Here is a 22,847-nt window from a genome sequence, read left to right on the forward strand (position 1 = left end):
GCCAGGGGTGAAACAAGAGAAGAAGCAGATGTTGTACACCAGTCAGATCATTACCTCACAGGTAAAACTGGACTTGGGCATGGTTTCAAAACCAGGCTGCCTACAAGCACACCTGTGGCAAAGGGGAAGCACAAATCACCAGCTGTCAGCCATCAGCTGCTCCAAACTTTTATTCAGCTGTCCTGTAGCACAGGTATGCTACATTTGCTCTGCTTAAACACACTGTGGATGTTTTAAAAAATGATCTACAGTGCAGCTGCTGCTACCAATATGAACTGGAAGAATGAGGTCATGAGACAGGTGAACTGGCTTGACATTCTTCTTGTGCTGACCCATCAGTACTGCCCTACTGGAAAATACAGTGATGAAGGTAAGAGAAAAACCTGTTCATAACCAAGTACTGCCAGATTATGCTGCCAGTGTGCAAGTGAGTGGTATGTCTACCTTCTAGTATAGTGTGAGTCACAGTGCAAATCATTAAGTTAGAAATTCTTAGGCTCATTTTAGAGAAATAGTTAGGAATTCAGGGGGCTCATTTTCATTAATGCTCATTCTAAATCTGATGGGAAGAAGAAAAGAATAAGCAAGGTCAGGCAGGAAGGAAACTAAGGAATAGATTAGGGACTGGGGGGGAAAAACCCCACATCCCAGTAACAGAATTGTATTGTAAAAATATAAAAATGTTAGAAAATAAATTGTTTCTGACTTGAAACAGGCTTGGATTTAGGTTGAGAAAATCATGTCCAGTCTGCACATGTGCCTGAGCAATCAGTGTATGCCTTAAGTGAGATTCATTGCATTACGTTTATCTTCTGTGCAAGAGCAGCAGCCAGATTAGGCACAGTAAAATGTCCTAGTGAGGAACCATTGCTCTCCCAAAGAGATTACCATCTAAACAAAACAGATATGGATGGGAAGGCAAACAGATGTAACACATTCCAGTCCTGCTCCTGTTAAGGTTACCTTGAGTACAGGGATTTGCAGCTCTATAATTAAGAGAAAAGCTTAAAAACCCCTCAAACAACAGCAAAGTTTTGAGGAGTTTACAAAAGAATTGACCTTTCCACAACACTGAATCTGAATAGAATATTTTTATTTATCAGAATTTAATTTGCCAAGTTTTGCAACATAAATGCTGATCCCAGTACAGACTCCGCTCCCAAACTTAGCTCCATTGAAAGCTCTTAAGGCACTTCATGAAATGTAATCAAACACCTGAGCTAGTGGTCTTTTGAGGTATGCAAATCCCCAACTTACCAAAGGAAATCTGAAACATATATGGGGTTAATAACTTGCCTAATGATTGAACACCGTGCTTGAGGCAACTTTTGAGCACAATCACAACAATTCACTTGCAGTTATGCCAGTTTCCCATTTTAAATGCTGTGAAACCCTTTTTTGCTCTGTTCAGGTATGGTTTTAATAAATTAATTGCAGAAACCTCATTTTCATGTGTTTGCCCTACTCCCACCATGCAGGGAGTACCCATTTTTAGAAACAGAAACAGAGAGAAGAATGCCTGGGAGCAGCTGCAGGAAATTACCCAGATCCTCCCATGCAAGTTCACCAACATCAAGACCCTCCTGCCAGCTCTCTGACTATCCTTTAAAAAGAACATTCAAAAACTATTCCACAACATCCCTACAGTCACATAACTAGAGTTTTCTTACTCTAAAAAGTATACTGTTTCTAACATGCACTCTAAAATGACTTAGCCTAAAAGAAGGGCAATGTCTTCTCCACAGTGACAATGAGGAGTGAGAGATCACCTTCCTTTTCCAAGTGCAAATGGGAAGCCTAAGATCCCATTTTCCCATCTGCCTTCATTTCAAAGTCAACACTTACATTTTTTTTCAAACTGTCCTTACAAGAAATTACTGAAATTTATCACAATGAACCTATTTTCTAAAAGCTTCATCGTGGTCATCCAAGTCTCAGGCTCAGATTTTCATATCCAAGTTTGGAGTGTGCACTGTGTAAACTACCATGAGGAACTGTGTATGCAAAAGGCTGGTGTATGAAATCTGCTGCCCACAGGTCGGAGAAATGTGGGGGTTTTTTTGAAAACATGGCATTCAAGTGCAAGCATAGAGTGTGAAACAACTGACACAGCATTTTCTGTGTATAAAGAAAAAAGAAAGGAGAAGAGTAAGACCCTTTCTATGCAGTAATATGTCAAGTCTTTACCCAGTTGTTTACGAGCTTAGTACACAAGTAGGATCTGTGTTTGGATATCCCTTAGTTCAGATAGAAAGCTGACAAGCTAGCTGGAAACTGTTGCTGACATTGTGTATAATCAACTGATTAAAAAAAAAATCTTTACGGTACTCAAAAACCATTCTCTTTTCTCCTCAAGAAGTTTATCTTAAACAATTTTCTACATGTGTTCCTCAGCACACCAAAAAAGGTCAGGAAAATATCCCACTGCAGCTTTGGTATTTCCGGACAGTGCAAGAGAACTAATTAGCTGCAGAAGATGACTGCAGAAGGAGCTGATCCTAATATCTTTAAAACTGATCAAAACACTGAATATTTAGAGGCACTAGTTTGCAGTAGTTACAAAAAATTAAATCTCAGAAGCTGAAGTGCAGAATCAGCCACTGCTCCCTTCAACAGTCCCTTGGCTGAGCAGTTTCTGCTCAGTCAGGGTCAGGTCTGTAGGATGAGGGCTCCAATCCCACATCTATCAATGCCAAAGTGGATTTGACAACCAATTTCAAAATCATAAATCTCAAAGGAACACAAGTGGAGGAACATGCCCTCAGTGCACCACATAAGACAGCCGGCAAGAAGCAGGCATTAGTGAAAAGTGGTTTTAACAATTTTTGTGAGTAAATGAAACAGTAAAAGTTGTTTTCTACTTTTGGAAATCATCTCAACTGAAATGTTACAGTTGTCTTTGCAATTAAAACAGTTCTTGTGCTTGCTGGGCATGGAATGGAAGGGCCCTTTCCCTTCCTAGGGAATGCCACCCACGATGGAGTTATCCAGAATGGGAGGATGATGAATAGCAAATACCTACAATGGAACCTGGCAAGAATTAGCAGCATGTTAAGCCAAATGAATGTACAGCATTGTAAAATCAGAATCAGCATCAACACCCACAACTCTCATCCTTCTACACCAAGAGAAGTTAACTGGAGTTTAGAGCTTTCCTGCCTATGGCATGACTGGTGCAACTCACAAGCTGATGTCAGTCATGCAATGCACTGTGATGCCACAAGATTAACAGAAAAGTGGGAAAGCTGATGGACATGAACAGGCTACCGAAAATAGGATCTTCCGTTTGCTAAATGTGGGTGTAACTGTGGTCTGAAGGGTATTCTGTGTTTACATTATATCTCTTTTTGATGAAATCCACTCAGTGCAGCAGTAAATGTACAGTTTTCAGGCTGACAGCTGGAACATCGTGGGCTGAAATCTTTCCCACACCTCTCACACAAAACCACCAGCACTGGAACTTAGTTAACAGTTCATCCGTTTCCTGAACAAGAACAAAATCAGTTCATGTTCCCAGAACACTACTGGCTCTATGCTGGTGAAGGAACAGAAATGGCAGTGGTCTCTTTTTTAAATAAATAAAATAGACATCTTATCTCTGAGTTAACAGTGTCCATGTGACCAAGATTCATTTAATGCACTTTTGGAGCAGAACATCATCTAAAATTCTTCAAAGCAGACTTCTTTTCCCCTATTCATTCAACAAACCATTCTTGGGAATGCAGTAGTCTGTTATTTAACTGTCAAAAGTAGTAGGATGAGCAGCATTTAGGCAGATAACAAAAGGTAGCTGGTAGTAAAATCATTGTTCTCAAAAATCATTGTTCTACTTTTTAATAAGTATTAAAAGTTTTTAAATTAATACTTTTTCAAAGAGGGAAGGCAAAAGATTTCCAGTAAGAATCCAGCTGTGAGCCCCTTTATATACAGAGTAGGAATTCATATAAGTTGTCCTAATCAATTATTGTCAGGAGATCCACAAATCTCGGCTCTCCCAGTATAACAGGTTCATAAACTATTTTTGTTTAATTCCTGGAATGATTTTTATTTCTTTTGTGAAAATACAAGATGAAAAAAGATCAGTGTGGGATGTTGGTATTGTTTAACACTGACAGCACAACTAAGGGCCGCTTTTTAGAGCTGAACAATATGAAGACAAAAACTTTTGAAGGTCTTTGGCTTTCAAGTTGCAGAGCATGTTGGAAGCTTAGACCAAAATGAATGATAGAAAGCTGCTAAAAAGCAGCTTAGGAAGAGGAAGGGCTTGTCAAATTGAATTTCCCCCTATTGCATTATTTTTAAGTCGTGCTATTACACAGCTCTTTATAGCATTCCTATGATCTTTAACATGTATGACAACATCCTGCTGTTTATGATAAGAAATGATAAAAATAACGGGAAAATGTAAATTGACTGTAATTATCTGAAAGGCTTCTAGAGCATCACCTAAAACCCTGCTGTTAAAAAAGTTTTGAGGATTTGTAGTATTCATGAAGCATTCAGTTAGAGAGTTAGTGCTTTATGGTACCAAATGTAAATATTTTTTAACATTACTATTACTGTGTATTTTAGGTGGAATCTACAGGGATACCCTGCTGTAGAAACAGGCAGGTAGATTGTGTACACCTCACTGCAAACTTCTCTTGAAGATGAGGTGCCCTACTCTCACTCTTGAATGTCTTCTTTTCTCCCTATTCTATTTCTTCCTAAAACCAGAAATATTTATAGGAAACATAGTCTATTTACTCTCTATACATGAAAGAATATAATAGGTATCATGAATTACTGTTTGTTCTGCCCTTTCCCCCTGTGATACTTAAATAGGCAGAGAATTCATTACCTAATCTTCTTGCGAGTCCAAAGTCGATGAGTTTGATACTTGTACCAGTCTTGTTGACACACATAATATTTTCTGGCTTCAAATCCAAGTGGACAATACCCTGCTTATGAATGTATTGAACTCCTTCTGAAATCTGCTTCATGTATTTAATGCACTCTCTCTCTGTCAGTTCAAAGTCTTCATCAATGATTCGTTCAAAGAGTTCTCCTCCAGAAACCCTGTGAAAGACAGAATAAGAAGAGACTTCTGTAACATATTCATTTGGGGAGTAATCAGACCTTTTTTTTTTACAGCAATACAGAGAGTTCAAGCTTGCAGCAGTCACTTCAGGATGCAATCTGTGTTTTGTAATTGCATTTTCCATAGCCACACAGAGAATGTGGGAAGAATCACCTCTTGTGTGTGGTATAAATCAAATAAATGTTTTCTGTTCTGAATCTCTGTCGCAGGTGAGAACTGTGAAACACCGATGTTGTTATTCCAGGCAGGAGGAATTTACACCCTGCCTCTAGGACTGGGTCACCTGCAGCTGACAGTGAAGTGTGTGCTCTGTGATTGCCACCCTGCTGACATGTGTTCATAGCACTGCTCCTGACTCTGAGCACACATTTCCCATGTCTTCCTTTCCTCGTACCATCCATCAGTGAACAAAGGTAGATAATGTAATTTAGAAATAAAGAAAACTAAAATACATGGAATGGGTCCCAGGGAAAGAGGACAGAATTTCAAGCAGATGAGCAAAAATTCAGAAAAAAGAGAGATTGAGAGTGACAAGGGCTAGGAAGGAAGAATTCCGATGATATGGTTAATTGGAATGCAAAGCTCAAACGGTAAATTACTGACCCAAGTGAGCTCAGAGGGAATTTCCTCCTTAGCTATGACAGGAGAAGGATATAACCCACAACACTTTCAGTGTTGGTATTTTTAGCTGAGCCCTCATCACATTTCTTGTAGGTCAATTCCATTTTTATGCTAATTTAAGATGTGAAATAATTGGTCTTTCTAGGGTAGCATCTCCTCGATTGAACTGTTCATGAAACTGAAGTGGGACATTTTTAACCTAGATTTAATGAAGCATAATTTGTGACTTGTTGGTTTTGGTGTTTTTTTGTTTTGTGTTTGTGTTTTGTTTTGTTTGTTTGTGGTTTTTGTGTTTTGGGGTTTTGTTGTTGTTATTATTTTAAATTCTGAGTAATTACTCAACTGGTTTATCTGCTTGCATCCAAAGATGGGAAATACTTTTTTCTTATGCTGTGGGTGAATGACCCGTAAAGAAAGGAACGCGTAGTGAAGAGCAGCTTTGCTTTTAGAAATTAAACACACCATGGTCTTTATATGGTTTAATATTTTGCAGCATTCATGCTTGTTTCCAAATGCAATTGCACATTTCAGTTACAGAAAGAAAATACACAACAGAAAAGCAGCCTTTCCATGTTTGCAGGTTGCCAGATACATGATTATATCCCTCATGTACCAAACTGAATTTGAAACATCTGAAGTTCTGGATGCATTTCTTGCTTTGGCTATAAGATTTCATAAAATATGTAATTAGAAATGCTATTGTGGTTTCCTTTGACTATAAAAATAGTAAGAAGAGCATATGCTTGACAAACTGAGGGGTTATGTTGGATTAGAGCACATTTGTAACCTAAAGCAATAGTATTGCCAGACCTGTTGAATAAACATTCAGGGGATCTAGTTTGTTGTTGCTTTGCTAAGACATTAACCAGTATGGGTGTTTATGAAAACATCTGCAGGCAAAATGTTTATATCTGGATTACTCTGCAATTCCAAATGATAATCATCCTCATACTAAAATGTACCAGTTGTTTTGACTGTTTAATGCAGATAGTGACAACTTACTTGTGCTATAAAAGTGCCATTCTTTTCAGATCCCCAAAGGGAAAACTTTTCAGAAATTGTACCATTGTCTCAAGCACCACTTTTTTAGCACATATTTGTAAATGAACTACTGTTAATACATCTGCCTGCTGTTTTTACCATGGGAGCTCTCAACACTCTCGTAGCAATGGTAGATTAAACTGCAATGTGCTTATGGGATGAATATTGTTGCATTTATATCAGGAGCTAAATCCAGTTTGATTTTTGCCAGTTAGGAAGCTGAATAAAACCAGTGTGGATGAGGTTCTACACATACACAGGTGGAGAAGTCAGCTTTGTTCAAACAGTCCAACTAGTTCAGAAGCTAAATCTCTCTTTTTTTTCTGGGTTCTCCTCTTCTCAGTCTTCTCTACATGAGTCATATAGGAAAATATTCATGTCTGTGGAATCACAGAATACACATCTAAGGTTTTTGGTCCAGTAGGAACAGTGAGAAGAATCTACCTTAGAGTTGCCCAGGCAAATACTCAACAGTATTTTAAAAAATCTACCTTAGAAAAAAAGAGAAAACCGAAGTAACTTGTACCAGCTTAAATCACATCAAATGATAGAATTTAGTGCTGAGATTTTGCTCCAATAATCTTAATTTTCAATACAATAATCTCCTTCTGATCTATGTAAAAATAAACTATCTGAGGTATATAAAACTTTGAGGCACTTATCCCCCAGTGCTGACTTACATTGACAACAGGCTACTATTTTCAGATTTACTTTTTCCACTGAGATGCTTATGGAGGAACCAATATTTTCCTATATTTGAAAAGGAAATGCCTGAGATTTGCCTCTGACTTCCAGTAAATGTCAGATGGAAAGGTTTCCACGCAAGAGCACATCATTATAGTGTTTAATTTAAAAGTAATAAAAAAAATCAGATTTTTTTTTGAATATGAAATCAAATAATATAAAATAGTGTAATGAGAAATACTAAAAGCAGAGAGTATGAAGTTTAAAAGGTTCTAGGAAAGGTATGGGAATAAAATTAGAATGAACAATTTAGAATAAATATCAGGAAGCAAAATCTAAGGGTGCTTCTCATCAATTTGAGTAGAAGGGGAGCTCCTAAATTCCAGTCACTGCTAAAATCTGATTTAAAAGAGACTGATAGCAGGTGAGCTTGATTTATTTGAAATCCATGCATTTAAACTCTGATGGAAATAAAACAAACAGCTTGGATAGTAAGAATTTTAAAGGTATTTCCCACAACTTCTTTGAATGCAAAGAAATGCTAGATCACAGCAGAAATGATCCCTTGGAGGCTCTTTATCAATACAGGTGCAGTTGCTGGGCTGGGGTTGTGTCAGCTGGATAATGTGACAGTAGAGAGGCTACCAAGTCACCTGACACAGGGGTCACACAGCACCTCACTGCCCAGACCTGCCTGCTCTGCTGCTGCTTGACACAATGGAAATGTTGGGAGGGGGATGGGAAGGGGACTCAAAAACCATAAAAGGTGGCCACTCCAAACTAAATCCACATCCTAGTGAGACTGGGTAACAAAACTACTTTAAATTTGATTGCAGTTTTCTATATTTTTAAAGAGTAAAACCCCTTTGCTGCCAGGGGGGAACTAATGGAGTGTAAAGCCATATGCTATTCCAGACTCTTTATACATCTCCCTGTTTTCCATTAGGTCTGCCAGCTCTCAGTTCCAAGCTAAGTAGGCTTCCCTTCCTTTACCATCGTCAGTTTGCTCAACTGCTTAATTTAAAAATAAAAACACCTTCCTGCACATAAGTTCCAGGGTTGTAAAATCCAGTCTCTGAAATATGCCAGTGCAGTAGTAGTTTGCAGATAATCTAAGCAAGTGCCAAGCAAGCAAAATAGACATATAGTCTCTTTTGCCTCAAACAATTTATATCTTACTTAGAACTTCCAGCCAGCAAGAAAACTGCTTCTCCTTGCATCAGAGAGCACATGAAGTCAGTGTGGCAGCAGAACTGTAACTAAAGTAACTTTTTGGGAAAAACATCAGCACAGATCAGGATTTGATTTCCTTTCCAGCTGGTACTGCCACAAGTATAGGATTCACACTAAGCAGGTGCATTATGGATGATGCAGACATTGGTCATACTGGCCTTTATTGTTTGTGAAGCCTGTTCAACACGTTTAGAACTGCCTTAAGTAAAAAAAGTTCTCCTCCTTAAACATATTTTTGTTCTAAATGAATGTTCAAAATGCAGTTAATTTGGTTCTCACCTCTCCCAAGCAGGCAATAAGAGTAAGGTGCAAAACCCCACCACATGTACTTTAAGAAACAAGCAAACAAGACAATACTGTAAAACATATTGACTGATTTTTAAAAGATTAACATAGATTTACTTACACAGTTTAAACAAGTTGTACAAATAATTGGAAAATCTTGCAAGAACTGAAAACCATCCAAGCCCTGCAAATCCTGAAGCATTTGACGGTCCTGTGTCTGTAAGTTGCTACTTTTGTACACACAATTATTTTCAACATGATTAACTTTGTTGGTGTGTTCTGCTTTATACTTACATTTCCAATACCATAACGATGTTGGCTTTTTCTTCAAAGGCATCTACACATTGGACAAGTTTTGGATGATGTAGGCAGTTCATGATGCTGATTTCATCCCTTATGTTTTCTTTTTCCTTAGCAGAATATGCTTTGAAAAATTTCCCTGCCCAAACTTTTCCAGTCTTCTTTTCCACAAGCCTGAAGACTTGTCCAAATTTTCCCCTGAAAATATATAACTATTTCCATAAAATGTTTTTGCAATATATGGGCCACCACAAATAGCAACAATTTACTATATATTCCAGCACAACCATTCCATTCTGAAATAAAAATGTCTTAATATCAAGTATTATTCTATACTGATTTTGTGCAGAGCAATCTGCAAGAACTTTTGAATGAATACCATGTTTAGAGATACTCTGCCATTCCAGTTAACAAGTCTTATATAGAAGGGCTCAAAAACTGGGACTCCTACCAGGCTTTAATTCAGATCTTTCTGCACACAGTTTTCTGTAGGTCATACACCTCTGAAGGGGCAGCAGATGGGACATCTCAGGTATAGGATGTAGGTGAAATCAGAATCTGAATGTTTGGGGCGTCAGTACTATTGTTTCCCATTGCTGTAATGTACAATTTTACCTCTATGCTACACTTCTCAGGATCTGTTATTGGCAGCACACAGGATCCCCCGGCCTTCAGCACTGATCACTGAAAGATTATCATGGCCTGCAGTTCACACCACCATGAGCTGGGGCCCTGAGAAACACAGCCAGACTAATCACTGACCTTCTCTCAGCAATAGTATTAATGCTGTTGGGATTATGGCTGCTGTCAACAGAGATTCCAGCCCGTGGGCAGGATAATCTTATTACCACTAATGGATAGAATGGAAATGCAAGTACACAATGTGTACTCTTTTTTTGAGATAGCTTTTAGGACACTGAAAAACGAATGAATCCTCTAGCTTTGTTCATTTGTGGGCTCTGTTTTCCTTGCCAGAAACACATGTAGTGCCTATTTAAAATTATCAGCTAGTAGGAGCAAAGGATCTTTATGGAGTGGAGGCCACAATGTGTTAAAATCTATTTTTACCGCAACAAAGGAGCCCAACCAGGATGTTGAAAGTGCAAGATAGTCAGAGAATAAATGCACATGATCATTATAACTAGCAGGTGGCCTTGAAAACTGTGTGTCTTCAAAAGCAGGGTCCAGTACTTACGATCCCAGTCTTTCTTCGATGTTATAGACATCTGACACCTTCTGTTCAGTGTTGATTGTAACTGTCCGATATTCGACCTCTGTTTCTTTCCCCTCTACAAATAAGCATTAAGGACCATGATTAAAACACTCCAGAAAATGTGAATGAAGAACACAGATTTGCATTTGTCCTGTTTAAAACATGCACGTACCATCGTCAGATAGCTCCGCTTCATCCTCTTTAGGTTCTGTGATGAAAATAAAAAGACATGAATAAATTTTTATATGGGATATGGTACTTACACAAGATAGTCAAATTATTCACAGTGACGTGGACAACAGATAGACCCTATGGCAAAGCAGCAAAAAGCAGTCAGGAAGTTTGTGCATTAACTTAATAATTAAAATCTCTTCACCCCTTCTTCATCACTATTGACTATCCAGTCACAGTCTAGTCACCATTTCTTGTGGGAACTTCGGGAGCTTGGGGTTCAGTCTGGACCGGGCGTAGACGGATGGGGACGCGTGGTGATGAGAGATCTCTGTAGTCAGATCTTGGAACATGCGGTTTATTGCAAAGGGCGTGGGTACAGGGGCACTGCTTAGAGCTGCAGCTGGCAGCTCTGAGCAGGCCCAAGAGAGCAAGAGAGTAAGCGGGTAAGTAAAGAGAGAGAGGGAGAGAGAGGAATGAGGGTGAAGAAGTAGTGAGAGAGAATGGAAGTAGTAGTGAGAGTCCTGGTTACAATACAATAAATCATCTTCTGTACTGAATATTCTAATTGTCACTAACCAATCTAATACAAGATACAAATCCTATAGCATTTACATACAGCCTATAAGAGTTCTTATATTACCATAGAGTGTTACATCTTAACTTCTAAAAACTACTCTTTGGACCCCTTCTGCTGAGCTAGTAGGGTCTGCTCTGACCCTTGGACCTGCCTGCAAGCAGAGGGTATTGTTCAATCAAGAGGGGATTACCTTCAGTCGGCCATACCATTGTTTTCCAGTTGTTCAGTAACTAAGACTTGGTATCTCAAAGGTGGCTTTCATTTCGATGTTGCTTATAGTTTTCATATTCCCAAAATCTTTTGTCAGGCAATCATATTTATAAGGCTTTCCTGTTTCATCTTCCTCAACAATTTCTGAATAAATCAAGTTCCTGTGGTTTGCAGTTATACCTGCTCCTGTGGTTTGCAGTTTGTCAATTATACCTGCCTACTAGAAACATCAGCATACTTCATCAGTTCGAAGTCATCTAAGAAATACCTTCAGGAATGCCTCAGAGAATAAACAAATAAATTAAAAATATTAAAACCAATAACACTTCTCGTTCAATGACAATTTTTTCTTGGCTTTGATGTGCCTTTTTGGGATTGTGAAGCCAAAACTTAAGCAAGTTTTTACATGAAAAGATTCCCTGCAAAGCATCCAGATGAACTTGTCAGACTCAAGATACTGAGAAAATTTGAACAGCATGCATTCCCCCGAGCATGGCTGAATTCTGTAATCACTGAGGTCCAAAAGGAGCCTCAGTTCTGCAGGCAGACTCAAAGACAGGTGAACCCAGTGACCTAAGTCAGAGTAAAAGCTGGCCTGAGTGTCCTGATTTTCATTTCTAATTTTCATATACATGAACTGCCAGTAGCACTGCCTGAGGGTATGAGGGGAAAGGGGCTATAGCTGGAATGTTGTCATACATTACTTACATTGCTTGGGCTTGCTCCTAAGACCTGTGGCTGTGACCATTAATTTGAGAAACTGCAAAGCCTGTTTGTTGCACAGTGACATGTTCAATTCTCACCGTAGCTGCTGAAGCTGCACTTTGCCATTGTGGAGTGCAAGCCTAACCAAGGGATTTATCCCCCCCTCTGTCAACATATTTGTGTTATGAAACATTAATGCAGTACTCTGGGTGCTGCTAGGTGCATTAGAGCACACAGTTAGATGCAGAGGATGAGAAGAAAACAAAAGAAATAAAGGGTGAGCGGATAGCTGGTCTGAGGCATCAGCCTTTCACATCCTACACAAAATGCTGCATCTGTCTGCTGGTAGCAAAGCCAATCAAGGGGATAAAGTCTGTTGCTAAAGCCTTTTTTTTTTTTTTCCCTGGAGTTGCAACCCTTGCATATTCCTGCACAGATGAGCTGCTTTGCAGAGATCTACCAGAAGAGCAGGGAGGGAAGGCAGCCTTCCCCACCCGGGGTAGCTGTCCTCAGACCTTCCTCAGCTACAAACCACTCCTGCACAGAGCACATCACATTTTCCTCCCCTTTTAAGGGCTGCATGAGGGAGCTGCTCCCAGCCAGGCTGCCAGTAGGTAATGTCTGCCAAATGCTGCTTAGGCAAGAAGTCAGTGCCCGGTTCTGCAGTGACATTGCAATAAAGCCATGGAATAGAAACAGTTTGGTCCACCAGTGGAAGCCTAAATTATAAGTGGAACAAATCTGATCTTGGTAAGTGCTGAGTAGCTGTGCTAAAACCTTTCTCGGAAGTGAGTCAACAGTACCAAATTTTCCTCAAACATGGCAATGTGTGCTTTAATCTGTTGTCACTTAACAAGCTTATTTTAGTAGCTGTTTTCTTTAAATGCACAGTGAAAATTTAGCCATGCCTTTCTTCACTAAGATCATAATGACACTGCTAATATGTGCTGGCCACCTCAGTATGAAAATCAGTAATCAGACTTCCTGACAGCTTAGAAAATCCCAAGTTACTCAGCTAAATGTTTACATAGATGGCAGCTTAAAGTCCTGACTTTGACAGGTGCTGAACACATGCATTTTCCGCTCCTTTAATTAAAGCACCAGTTTTAACCACACACTTGAAAAATCACTCTTTAGATGACTTGCTCTTTCTCCATGCTATCTGCAGTACCAAGAATTGAAATCAGTAAGTCCTGGAGTTGAGAGCACAAAGACAATCCCCTCCTCCTACAAACAGAACACATTTTCTTTTTCCACAAAACAACTTTTTTGTTGCATTTTAAAATGTGTATCACAATAACTCATACACTTTCTGGCCTTTTGTATTAAATCTATGTAAGAAAATGCTCAGTCTGAAAAAGAAAAATAGCTTGTTTGCTTTGGTCCAGTACAGGTAGTGCTTGCTCTAGAAAAACACAGAGAAGAGTCAGGTCTCCAACCCTAGAAGGTGTTTGTCCTGCAACTAAAGAAAGAGGGCATTCAAACACAGGGAATTTTATTATGAAGAGCCAATACCATCTAGCTTCCTTTCAATTTTATTGCTACTCCTAATGTTATTTTCCCTGCTTTGAAGAGAAGGTGCATCTTGATTTAGATTGGTTTTAAATCTTGCAAATAGAGGAAAAGTAATTTCTCAGCATGCATCCCATTTAGCACTTGAAGAGAAATATGATTTACTTTTGTTTAGAAACATCTGTTGAGAGGCTTACACAGTTGTGTGATGCTGCATCACTTTGCTGGCATTTTGTCTTGCTTTAGCAGTAAAAGATAACTTCACAAGGGTTATGTGGAACACTTAAAGCTCCAAATGCCTGCACATGTAAGTAAGGAGGGAGAGATACGACCCACAGTCCGCTCCTCAAAGACAGGAAAAATGGTAAAATTCATTGTTCCTGGTCTGGACTTTTTGGTGAGGTGACTGTCAAAGTCATGTTTGCACAGTAGGTAGATGGAAGTGTGCACAAAAATATGTCACTTTCTGGTTTTGAAAAATAATGTTGACATTTGTGTGTTTCAAGTTTTAGTACCAGTTTCTGAATAATTTCTACAGTGATCAAACTCCCTATTAGCTCTTTGAGAAGATCTTAAATAAAAATTAAGAAGCAAAAGATACTGAAAAATATTTTTAAAAGTACATGCAACTGTAATCAAAAACCCTAAAAAATATTTTTAGCATCCGTAATGCTGGAAAACCAACATGCTTAGTAGGATAGCCTTGAACTCACAGGCGGGGTGTACTAGGGGACACAGCACTAAGGTGCACTAGCATGCTGGGATTGAAAGCATGGGAACTGCAGCTTGCTACAAGGTGCCAATTCATTTTCTGCTTCATATTCTGTGCTTGGCTAGCAGCAAGCACATTCATGATTTCCAAAAGCTAATTTGGGATCGTGTTTATGACTTGTTTTTCACAGTGCATCTAGTACAAACTTAATGAATCCATTGGTGTATTTCAGGTAAGCCACCAATCATCATTTTCCAACTGGGCATGGACTGAATGTGTAACATGCGTGAAAGGTTTCATCTCACATTACCTGTGCACTGAACTGCAGAATTCTGTCAACCAGCACTCACTCAGAAAGCCAGAACAAGAATCATTGCTTGCTTTCACAGGGCAGGGATTTGGGATCCCTGAAGCCACTTTTCCACGCTGGCTGTATGCAAAACTGATGTGCTCAGACTCCCAAATGAAGTCTGTGAAGGACCTGAGCGCAGCTGCAGCCCAGCACAAGCACTCACCACACAGAGACGTGGGAAGGAGGGTGTGCAGCGGTCTGCCCTCACTAAGGAACTCTTAAGGTAGAGTTCAATCAAATTTAGGGGTTTTTTTTCCACTTAAGGACTAACCTTCTTGTTTCTCTCCAACTTTTACCAGCTCAGACTCTTGGCTGGGCTCGCTGATGCCGTACACGTTAGCAGCTCGCACGCGGAATTTGTACTCCCGGTCAGCCTGCAGGTCCTGCACGTTGAAAGAGGTGCTGCGGCAGGTGGTGAGGTCTGTCCATTTGTTATCCACTGAGTTCCAGATCTCCACGGTGTAGGACTGCACAGCACTGCCACCATCATAAGAGGAGCCATACCATGAGAGGGTGAGGGAGGAGCTCCGTATGTCTGACGCACAAGGGGTTCCGGCAGGCGGGTCTGGTTTATCTGCAAAAGCGTACACAAAGCACACCGTGAGGATAAGAGACAGAACTTCCATCAGGGTATTGCTGGCCCTAGCTAACACTCCTTCTCTTTCCATTCCATTGCTCTGCTTCACAGCTATCCTTACAGAAACTGTGGAGACTAAAACCAGTCCCAGCTATGACTGCAATCTCCCACAATAATGCAAACCACTCCTTGGCGATCTTCCTTAGAGGAACACCCCTGTAACCATCCCATCACTGTGATACACTTTCTTCAGCTCCCTTCATCTGCTTCCACACTTCAGGGCCACTGCTCGCCTTTCACAGCCTCACAAGGTGCCACTCATCCAAATACACCTGGGTAGCAGAAATACTGAACCCAGTTTGTTCCCATGGAAACAAGACCTGGAAGGGTGACAAGTTTATCTGCCAACTGTTTCGTGAACAAATTCATCTCTTTGCAGTTTTCGGAAGTCTAGTGCACTTTTTGGTAAGAAGGAGCTCAACTTAGAATATATAATTTAAATAGTGAGATTTTAAAAATCTCATATGCGTTTTGGAATTTGTTGAGGAAGTGGAAGATAGAAACTTCTGTATTTCCTCAGTTAGAGGATTGCTACAGAAGTCCTTATTTACATGAGTAGATCCAATATCACCAGAACCTGGTGTGCAGATGTGCAGCCAACTGTGCAAACACCTGAGAAAATACAAAAGCCTTGAGGTTACACGACTTTTTCAAGATTTAGTCTAATGATTAATTATCGAAATTAATGTTCTTCTAAGAAAAACTATGACTTTTAAAAGAAATCGCTAGAAAATAACTGTGGAAGTTAAGCACTTCAAAAAACTTTTAAGGGAACAAATAGCTTCTCTGGAAATAATCCTCTCAGAACTAATCTAGCAAAACCTACATAATAAAGATGATGTTGATCTGGATGAACTAGGGGCCAAAGGTTGAAAGAGAAATCAAAGGATGAGGTAAATGAGAGAAGATGAAAAGAAAAATGATAAGAAAGTGTGAGATGCAACAAACAGTGGTTACACTGGACATGGACTGATAAAATCCTGGTCCATTTTGCTTGTTCAAACTGCTAATGGACATTATCCCTTTTTCTGTAGGAAAAGCAGAGCTCACAAAGCAGGCAAAATGCAATGAGAACATCCAAGTGCTGGGAAAGCTTTTGTAGACTTTGATCAAAGCCTTACTGTGACATACTATATCCCTCTATACTCAAATTATCATTCCTAGGAAAATTACTGAGCTGACAGAAACAGCCACAATTTGTCAGAAACATGCCTTTGGTTCTTGGACAGAGGAACCTCTCCCCTGACTGCTGCGGTTTAACTCACAGAGAGGAAAATTAGGACAGTCTAATCTGATCAAGATAGTTAAGTATCAGTTCACTATTTGGAAGAGTACAAGTTTAATTTTCCAGTGACTTCCCTGAAAAAAAAAATTTAGTTCAGTTGTGATGAAAAATACATCTCCCTCCACAACTAAACCTACTAGAAGATAAATAAATAGAAATTTTCAAGTATGAAGGAAAAGACTGAGAGGAAGGAAGGGAGGTGGACAGTGACTTTTCCATTGCATTCAGTAAGAGAACGCCCAGGTGGAAGAAAAAGTGACTGCCAGAATCAAGATTATCTTTATTCATTTTGGCAACACTTAAAACACCATTCCACTAGGAGTCATCATTAGACAGTACATCTCTTGTTAAACACATGTCAGAGACCAGATGTCCTTAACCTCTGGAATAGCTTATTGTTCCGTAGTGGTCACATTTTACTCACCTAATTTTCTGGCAGAATGGAAGGGGCTATTAGCAAGCATGAATTTATAGAGTAGATACATAAAGAAATGAATCACAAAGGAGTTACATGATTTGTCTAAGATTAGAAAGAGAGATTGCAGCAAAGATGAGAACTGAATCTTGATCTCCTGGTGCCTCAGGAGCATCCCTCTTCCCTGTACTGATCCTGTCCCAGCCTCTCTGAAGCTGCAAGAAGTGAGGATTCACACACCATTTAGAGTATCAGCACCTTTGTACCATACCCACAGCACCCACCAGAGAGCTGCTGGCATGGCACACATGGATTGTATGATTTTAGTCAGACAGTGGCAACAGCGTCTTCTTTTCACTACAACTTATTATCCATGCAGACCTTGCTGGGAATTATTTTCTGTCCTTTTCAAAATCTTTACAGAAGAAGAATATTCAGCTCTGTGTCGTGTTTTCCCTCCTATGTAACCATCACTGCATCATCTCAAAATGCAGATAGCAGAACTTGAATAAGTAACAGCCGATTTATCCTAAATCCAAACAGAGCAGAACAGTTGCTGATAGCAGGAGGAAAATACTTTGAAGAGAAAGCCAAGCCGGTAGTTCATCACCTTACAGTGGCATCTGTTGATGTTTGTCTGACATCTGCTATGCACACATCCAAACCTGGGTGGATATGTTGCTTTAAAAATAAAGTGTTAGGTTGCTTTACTACTGTGCACTGAATTTCTATGAAGAAAATATGCCTATGTTTCAGTATTTGCAGAGCATGGTAGCCTGCTTCCTGTGCAGGACATGAAAATACACTCTCTCATTGCTGACTTTCAGCACACTTCTCTTTCCAAATGAAACTCTGGGCATGATTTATCAGTTGTCTATGCCTCAGTTTCCTCAGTGAGCTCTCTTTCCATGACTCACCTAGACAACTGCAATCCCTTTGGCCAGCATCTTTTACAGAAGCAAGGCTTAGGAATGTGAGCGCTGCAGAGAAACCATTCATGGCCAAGGGGACATCAGTGGCAAAGGATATGTATGCTACACGGCTTTAGACTGTCAGATTCTAGTCTAAAGCCATGTAGCATTTCCTTTGCCACTTGGGAATATTTCTACATTCCTAACACATTTTCCCCAATAGGCAGAGAGGAAAACCTGCAACTTTGGCTGGACTCTATTGAGCCAGAAAGATGCACGTTTCTGTTGGAAGTCTATCACGTGCTGCTGCTTGCAGATCTGTTCAGTGTATAAATACTGTAGTAGCTGCTATGGGAGATCATAGACAGGAATGAAAGCCTAATCTTTGCTCTTTTTTAATATGACAGATGTATATGTACCATTTTACCATGCTTAAAAATGATTTGATATCAGACTGGATGGTATTCTGCAGCTCTGCACATTCAGAGAATCTGCAGATGGTCTCTCCATGTGTCTGTTTTATTTCTCAACATTTTATTCTATGAGGATTTTAAAGGTTACCCTGTATTCATCTGCCTGTATTGAAAGCTAGAATATTTTGCCAAACTACATTCCCTTCTGGAATATGAAATCTCTATCAGCACAATTAACTGCTTCCAATAAAAACATCCCATGGGTTGAGAGGGGTGTGGAAGACAAGCACAGTTCTCTACTTTATCCTTCAGTTTTAGTGTTTACTATACCATTAATGTCTGTCTCCAATATTCCACTGCATGTCATGTGCAGTCTTTGACACGCACAGTCCTATTCCATACTTAGGCTTATATTATAAGGGCTTTACATTGGCTTTATTGGACCACAATTTTGTTTTTCCTGTCCTGGACTAAACCATAGCTACAATCCAATATGTGAACTAGAAGGAAGGGAGAGCATCCAAAAGTGCACTTGTGCACATTTCTACAGGACAAGGAATTAATTTAAAATATTGAGCTCTAACTTCAATTTCACAGTTACATGCAACAAAAGAAAGCCACAATAAGGAATCTTCACTATACAAAACTAGGGATACTCCAGCCTTGGTTAACTTACAGCACATACATGACCCCTAAATGATATTCTAGATTGTCATGGTCAGACTGGCTGTATCCATACAGTCCTGTTGAACCTGGTCAGAATCCTACAAACTCCAAAGCCTTTGCATGTAAATCTCTCTAGGAATATCAGTAGGATTGCCCCAAGCTGGCTTCCAAAGCCTTGTGGCAGGCAAAGGAGCTGGATAAGCAGCTAATTTGGCCTCAAACCTGACTCGGGGACTATTTGCACAGCAGCACAGAGACTGCATTAAGTCACTGACACCAGCAGCACAGAGGAAGCAGCAGGAGTAACTCCTGTGTGCTGTAAGACATGAACCAAGCAGAGAGGAGTAAGAGGGACTAGAGGTGATGTGAAGGAGGGCTCTACTGCTTTGTAGTACTTTGTGCTCCATCAAACCAGGCACAGATTAAAACCCCCTGCTTCTCAACAAAGGGAGGTGTAAATTACCACTACCCCAAGAGCAAGGAGGTCAGATTCCAGTTTATTCCTTGTGGCATGTGTTCCTTAGGGCAAATGATAATGCCATGAGCTGGCCTCACATGAAATGTGTAAGCCATTTTAAAGACCATCCTAGCACTGAAACACACACTTGTTATTTACTCTCAAACTGAATTCAGCTGCACTCCTTCCTCAGATAAATTCTCAGAAGTATTTTGGCAAACAGGTTTTGATATACAGCCTGAACTAAACTTCAATTAATTTGTATTTGTGCACTCTGAGAAACATAAAACATAAGCATGCTCAGCCTTTAAATCATTGCTATTTATCAGACAGATTTGACTTGATGTCATTGCCTTTTTTTTCAGTGGTGTATTGGTTAGAGCATGGTGCTAATAACACCACGGTTGTGGGTTCAGTCCCTGTACAGGCCATTCACTTAAGAGTTGGACTCGGTGATCCCTGGGGTCCCTTCCAACTCAGAATATTCTGTGATTCTGTGAAAATTCTTTCACACAAGGAAAGAGACTTTCTCTCTTTTTGTATAGAGGGCAAACCCACAGCTCATCCAGGACACCCACATAACATGAAACTGTGCTATCAAGACCTTACTGCCTTCTCCATGTGGCTTAGTTTACAGAGTCCTCAGAACACAAGAGCCATTCCAAGAGACCAAAAAAGGCAACAATCTCCTTATCTAACTGAGTACAGGGAAATGGAAATTGTTCTGCTACTTGCTGTGAGAGTCAGGCTGAGCCAAGGCGAGGTGGTAGGGTTTGCTGCACATTAAGAGCTCGCATGGCCCTGGCTCTTAAGTAGAGATGTTTTTCCAGTAGAAAGCCTCTGAAAACTGAGAACACTATAGCCACAGCCTGTGAAAAACTTTTTTCCTTTCTTTTATGAACAGAGACAGCACTGAAGCAATGTCTCTGAAGTAGTTTTCTTTATCTGTTCTCAAAATTGGTTTGTTTTCTTTCTAAATCCAGTTATCATATTACTGTATAATACTATTATTAGCTATTGTGATATTTGTCTGCCAGATAAAGAACAGACAGAAAGAAACAATTTAATTCCATTCCACAAGCTGTTTAGCCAGGGAAGGTATTTAATATGCTGCAAAAGCCAGTTGAACACTGTCCATGCCGACAGCACTGGCAAAGCTTTCATTTGAAATCCATCAGCAGGAGAAAAGCAAAACCATAAAAGGTCATAACTGAACTTGGCACTATCACTGACAGGGCTTGGGGTCATGGCAGACCTTGCTGCTTTGCTTGGAAAACTACGCCCTGCAGCTTTTTCCCGGGGAGGGGAGTGCTGCAAGTGGAGATATTATTACCCCTTAACAGCCTGTAACAAATGTAAAATCTGTATGTTAGTGTACTATAGGTTTAGGATAAAGTTAAACTAGAAAATACCTGCGTTCTCCTGCAAAACAACTCAAGAGAAACTGAAATAAATATGAGTTTTCTCCTAATGAAACAGCCTCTCCAGCAGAGGCAAGGACCCCATGGTAAAGATTTATTTGCCCAGAGTTTGGAAGTTACACCTCCCCTGGAAAAAACAGTGCAGAATGCTCTCACCACATTGCTCCTCCTGACAACTCTGACATAAAACTAAGTTATTTAAAAACTGCCCTTTTGAGACCTGTGGATAAAGTAGCTCACAAATACTGGTGGCCCAGAGCATTGCTTTTTGCTGTTGGGGTAACTGAGGCATGAAAGTGTAAAATGACCTTGCCCAAGGACACACAGGAGAAGGGAGCTGGGAACGAAACCAGAGCTCACCACTCCCACGCAAATGCCCTCAGCACAAGAACATCTCCTTCTGCCACAGGCCTAATGGAACAAACAAATATATAATGCATTCTCAGGAGCCTTTCTCTAAACCATCTGCTCCTGAGCCTGAATCAACAAGCTGTTCAGATTACTCATGTGCTACACATTAGGTATCTGCTTTGATAACTGATTGAATTAGAGCTCCCAAACCTGCCCACTGGAAGGCATAATAAATTTTAGGAGCTTCTCTAGTGGGAATATCAGTGGATTAGTCTCCACTGGAGTGAGTTTGGGTCCTAGGAACCCCATGTTTGCATGCAGGAGTTGTGATTAATCATTTTTGAGTAACTAAGATATCCCTAGGATTTAACAGCAGGTAAAATACAGGAATTTTGTTGTGATTGTAAAAACATTTATTTTCTTCCTCAAAAAACAGCTGAAGGTATGTCTCAGGAAAAAGCAACTATGCACAGAGTTCTACTGAAATTTCTGCTGACAGAAATGGCGTTGAAACTAGATGGACATTCAAGGAATAAACCTGGATTAGTGTACCAGCACTGATGCATAGAGCAGTGTAAGCTGGTTTTCCTCTACACATTTTTATCCTTCTGTGAAAATTTAGTTTTGGTACAGCACAGAGTTTTGCCACTATGCATTAGTAGGAGGCTGATAGTGGAGGTTACTATACTCTTGAACTACAACAGCAGCAACATAAGACATCTCTTCCTTAACCACCAGTGTAGTTGCCCTTTAACCATAAAACCAGTGACAAAAATAGTCCAGCAATCCAGAGGAATTTGAAAGGTTAAAGGTTACAGAGCGAGTCCACCCACATACTCTTAGGAATTCACTGCATTCTTGACCTGACTGTAAACAGGGAATCACATGGATACTGCAAGATATAATCTGATCCTTCTCCAAAGAAGAACTTCAGAATCATTCATATTTGCACTTCTGAGCTGCAGTATTCTGTGTCAAAATGTCTATGGATGTCTCGCTTCACTGTCTGCTTCCCAGATGTCTGCACTTATCCAGACAGGAAACACAGAACCCTGACCACTGGGTCCTCTCTGTCTGAGCAGTGAGCACTGAGCCCTGAGCCAGATTTCTCAGGATCTCACAGAGTGCATTCACAATGCTGAAAGGGTCACTGTGTGCTGCTGGTTTTGTTACCACCTTTCCTTGTAATAGAGTTTCAGGGCACAAAACAAATGCTAATATAGCTTGTATGTATGTGGCTTGTGGAACCAGAACCAAGCACTTCACAGCAGCAATTAATAATCCTATCATTACATTCAATGACTACTGGAGCTAGTGGTGATCAGACCTGGTTCTCGGCTAAACTTGTATTTTCTCATTTGTGCTTGGAAAGACTGTGCTCACACAGATTCTGCTAAAGGCATGGAAGTAACACCTTCCTCACAGAAAGTAACTTCCCCATCCCAAGTCAAGTATGGAATGGAGCAGAGGAGCAGGTATTAGTGAATTCATGTTATATTACTTGCATGCCTGTGTGCAACATGCTTATATATATGTGTGTGTGTGTGTGTGTCCATCCTTGAGTATTTGGTTTATAATTTTCCAGCAGTGGA

General features: G+C 40.0%; 1 protein-coding gene across 2 annotated transcripts in view; it reads right to left on the minus strand.

Moving 5' to 3' along the window:
- Positions 1-22,847, minus strand: part of MYLK (myosin light chain kinase) — a gene marked incomplete at its 5' end in the record, with an annotated part of 140,828 nt that overhangs the window by 15,772 nt on the left and 102,209 nt on the right. For both annotated transcript variants that reach the window (XM_082284670.1, XM_082284671.1), the window contains 5 exons: positions 4,841-5,058; positions 9,239-9,442; positions 10,440-10,533; positions 10,630-10,665; positions 14,971-15,273. In XM_082284670.1, coding sequence (XP_082140796.1) covers positions 4,841-5,058; positions 9,239-9,442; positions 10,440-10,533; positions 10,630-10,665; positions 14,971-15,273 — 855 coding nt within the window. The remainder of the gene's footprint in view (positions 1-4,840; positions 5,059-9,238; positions 9,443-10,439; positions 10,534-10,629; positions 10,666-14,970; positions 15,274-22,847) is intronic.

The sequence above is a fragment of the Coloeus monedula genome (assembly GCF_965178545.1).
Source record: "Coloeus monedula genome assembly, chromosome: 7".
Lineage (NCBI taxonomy): Eukaryota > Metazoa > Chordata > Aves > Passeriformes > Corvidae > Coloeus > Coloeus monedula.